The sequence below is a fragment of the Elaeis guineensis genome, chromosome 15 (genome assembly GCF_000442705.2).
Source record: "Elaeis guineensis isolate ETL-2024a chromosome 15, EG11, whole genome shotgun sequence".
NCBI classification, from domain to species: Eukaryota; Viridiplantae; Streptophyta; class Magnoliopsida; order Arecales; family Arecaceae; genus Elaeis; species Elaeis guineensis.
In genome coordinates, this window is record NC_026007.2 from 65,884,566 (window position 1) to 65,888,609 (window position 4,044).

A 4,044-nucleotide genomic window follows, 5' to 3' on the forward strand; every position below is an offset into this window, starting at 1 on the left:
AAATAATTAGAAATTATACAAAAAGCCGGCAAGACATTTTTCTGTAATATCCAAGCCTTCTAGCACTGCAATTTAGTATATGGTGATCAACTGATCACAAGGATGGCTAACAAGTCATAGTTGTCAAACTTGATATTGATTAACGTTAGATAAAAGAACTGACACTAGAAATCAAACTTACTACTAATATCAGCAAGAGTAAAAAAGTAACAGACAACAAAAATTTGGAGCGATATTCAGCTTTATCCTATTAGGCTACAATCCTGTTGCTAAAAGAAATTATAACAAAATCCAAAACCACCGTTCGAGCCCCCAACATGAAACCAGTTTATTCACAAAGTCATTTAAAGTAAATTATTTCTTAGCCCTATCATAGAGATGTCACCTGTAATGAATTTCGTATCCATAAAAATCAGAAGCAAATTATACGAGATTCCATAACCAACTTGTTGATGCATTATGACTTCACCGTAGAAACACCATATATTTGCCTTCCTACATGCATCGAAGGACATAATAAATAAAGAAGTGAAGTGTCTCAACATCAATGATACAGATACATAATATTAGGCAGAACACATCAAAGTGATGAAGCCAGCAAATCATTTAGATATTCTTATGTTATCATCGATTAATATAAACCTTCTATTTCCATTGATAGAAATGATAGTGCCGCTACCACTAACATTAATATATCACACACACAAATTTATAACTGGACGTCCCAAATAAGGAAAAAATCTGCTGACTTTTCATCATAGTTTCAAGAAAATCTCAATGGTACAGTACCTAACAAGAAAAACAAAATGAATCCATCCAACTACTTATACTATCATCCATGTCAAGTGCCGGCGTCGGACCCACTTGGCAGCAAGATGGATTCCAATAGACAGAGCAGCAAGCAGAAGAGGCAGTGGAAGTCTTCTACCAATGACCGGTGCATCTGTCCTTGCACTTTCTTCTGATAACTTAGAATACTGAACAATAGCAAGAGCCAGATATGAAGCTATAGCCAGGCCTCTTACCCAAGGCTCCCCTACAGCTGCCAACACAGCAGTGGATGGCAAAGCAGCCGAAACACCATCTCTCTTCTTGATAAAATGCGAGTAACAGAACATACCAGAGAGAAGCAACCAAAAGAGAAGCTCGGGAACAAAGCCATTCACAGCCCCAAATCCAATAATCCCAGCTAATGTGAGAAGATGTTGTTGGCTGTTCGCAGAGTCTGGAACTGTAGCTTCAGCAATGGCCACTATTGTTGATGTGAAAAGGATTATTCTTGTCAGCTCTGGAACAGGAGCAAATGCTACAATGCTGGAGTAGATGTATCTAGCAGAATAAAGAGCAAACTCCATGCATCTTATGAGAACAGTGATTGGTTCACCAATGAAATGAAAAACAAAAGCCAGTATAAGCTTGAATAGGTAACTAAAGAAACCTATGACCGCTAGCATTGACTTCTTCCAGTTTGCAAGTTCCCACAAGACAGTCCGCCAAGCATAAACAAGAAAAACCAGGGCTGCAAATTAGCAAACAAAATGTTAAAAAAATAAATGATTTTGCTCAGCGCAATGTAACATAACATAAAGAAATGGTATGGAGTAAAAAGCAAAGACTACCGACATTTTTTAAGAACATAAAAGCTTGCATGTGCAGAATAACTCATTCAAAAAAAAAAGATCCAAGAGAACTAATGAAAAGTCATATAAATAATGCGACTTTTTTGAGGCATAAAAGCTTATAAGGGAAAAGGCTATGGTTGTATGCACCCAGAATGTCAAGAACCGGCCTTCAGTGAAGAAGGCAGGATATGAAGCACATGAGTTTTTCACAATGTTGCAGATCTGACGAAATCCTACTGACGTAGAATCTGCTTTCCAGATAGTTCTTTTGATTCTTCATGTCCAAAAAGAACCTTTTAAGAGTACACTTCATTGTAACTTCTAACTCCAGACCCAGAGAACAATTTTTTTAACACTATGAATTAGATAGCTTGCGACAACAGCAAAATCCATAACCCTTAAAAATATATATATTAAAAAAAAAAAAAAAAGACAACAGCAAAATCCAAGAGATACTTCAGTAAGAGGCAAAATTGACCTTTCAGACCAATAAGTATGGACAGCAATTTCTATCTTCAGAACCCCTGAAAAGTACTGAATGGAAGGAAATAGGCACATGTAAGCAACAAACGTATGTTGCTGCCCATATACTAACAAAGGGACCTTATTATTGCATTTCATTGAAAGCTTGGTTAAACTAGAAACCAAATCAGATGCAATAAACAGGAATTAGTGCCATCAGCAACTAACTTAGCATTATAATGCTAGGTTTAGTTTTATTTATTTTTCCCATTAACCAGTAAAAGTAACCAGGATCAAAGAACCTGGAGCAAATACTGGAATTCAAGTCATAACCCATAAATAATGCAAGCCAAGAGAAAAAAGGAAAATTCATAAAAATTTCTAAGAACAAATATTGGCTTCATGCATGAATTAGATGAAATGCTTTACCATTAAACAAAATCTAAAATTGACTGAAAGATGAGACATCGAAGCAATAAACTCCTGTGCAGGCTTTCCAACATATCCATCCAATCACATTTCCTATAAGAAAACCGATTGTTGAACCTCTAGGCATTCATTCCCACCGTGTCCAATGAAAGATTCATCAGTTTATATCATTCCATAAGAGCGATCCCACTAAGAAACCCAATATTTTCTATCATTTCGAGTAAACCTGGGAAATTTGTCGATGCCGTAACAAAAATAGCAAGACTGAACAAGCGTTTCAATTCCATAAAAAACTCACGTAATAAGACCACCAAAAACAAAATAAACATAAGAATTCACTATCCAACATGTAGAATGTCGCAAACCCTAAAGATACCACCTTTACCTCACCGGCATCAAAACATGATAAAAAAGTAAGATAATTACATCAAACACACAATAAGACCACCAAAAACAAAATAAACATAAGAATGCACTAATCCAGCTTACAAAATGTCACAAATCCCAAAAACACCACCTTTAGCTCAACCGCATCAAAACATCAAACACAAGCAATGCTTGAAACGAAAACACTAGATTACTCCAAAATAACAAAATTTCACGATATTTATGTCTCTTTACTTACCTACAACCCACGGCCACCTCACCGGGCGATCGGGGGCTTCCTTGGTGAGGGGCCGGAACCTCTCAGGCATGGTGCTCTGCCCCCTCGCCGCGTCGGCCTCATCGACGGCGTCACTCTCGGGCGATTCTCCACCCCCATTCTTCCCAACACAGGATAGAAATCCTGGCTCTCTTCTAGGAGAAACTCCCAAAATTATCCAAGATGGAGAGGGCTTCGGAGGAGGGAAACGAACCAAGTCAAAAGCTTTGGAAGAGAAAAGTCTTAAAAGATGAGGAGACGATCTGGATTTAGGATTTAACAGAGGAGAAGTAGAGAGGCGTAGAGAGGTCGCCATGGCGAGAGAATTTAATGTGGAAAGAGAGGTTGAAGCCATGGCCCCATCAGAAGAGCCGGCGCCGGGAAGTAGAAAGAGGCAAGGCGGGAGGGATATTGGGGTATGGAAACATGAGATCGAAGGATTAAAGGGATTTTCCCTTGTGAACCATTAGATCTAGATCCAACGACAGGTTATCAATGGCTAGATCGGATATATCTATTGACAAATTCTAAAAATCGTACATATAAAAAAATGTTAAAATATAATGATTAATTATAAAACACATTATTTGAATAATTACAATATCCAATGCAATAGAATATATAATTATGCTTTTTATATTTTTAGTAATGTCGTGCTAAACATCTCTCACCTAGCCCTAGCTCATTTTGTGCTCGTCTGTAATTTGAGCTCAAAAATCTATCTCATGTTTATTGTGTTTAAATGTGGAGTGAATCAGATTTAAACTAAATATTGAGCAAGATATGAGTAGTTTGTGGACAACTCATTCAATTGACAACCCTCTAGTATAGATCATAAAATTGAATTTGATTGATTTAAAGAGAAAGTTTTGAGAGATTTTTGGCATT

General features: G+C 37.1%; 1 protein-coding gene across 1 annotated transcript; it reads right to left on the minus strand.

Annotated features, from left to right (window-relative positions):
* Positions 1–631: 631 nt before the first annotated feature.
* Positions 632–3,580, minus strand: LOC105058474 (uncharacterized). Its single transcript, XM_010941422.4, has 2 exons — positions 3,139–3,580; positions 632–1,519 (listed from the first exon to the last, which is right to left on the minus strand). The coding sequence occupies exons 1-2, from the start codon at positions 3,509–3,511 to the stop codon at positions 825–827; spliced, it is 1,068 nt and encodes a 355-aa protein (XP_010939724.1). The 5' UTR covers positions 3,512–3,580; the 3' UTR covers positions 632–824.
* Between the last annotated feature and the right edge of the window lie 464 nt (positions 3,581–4,044).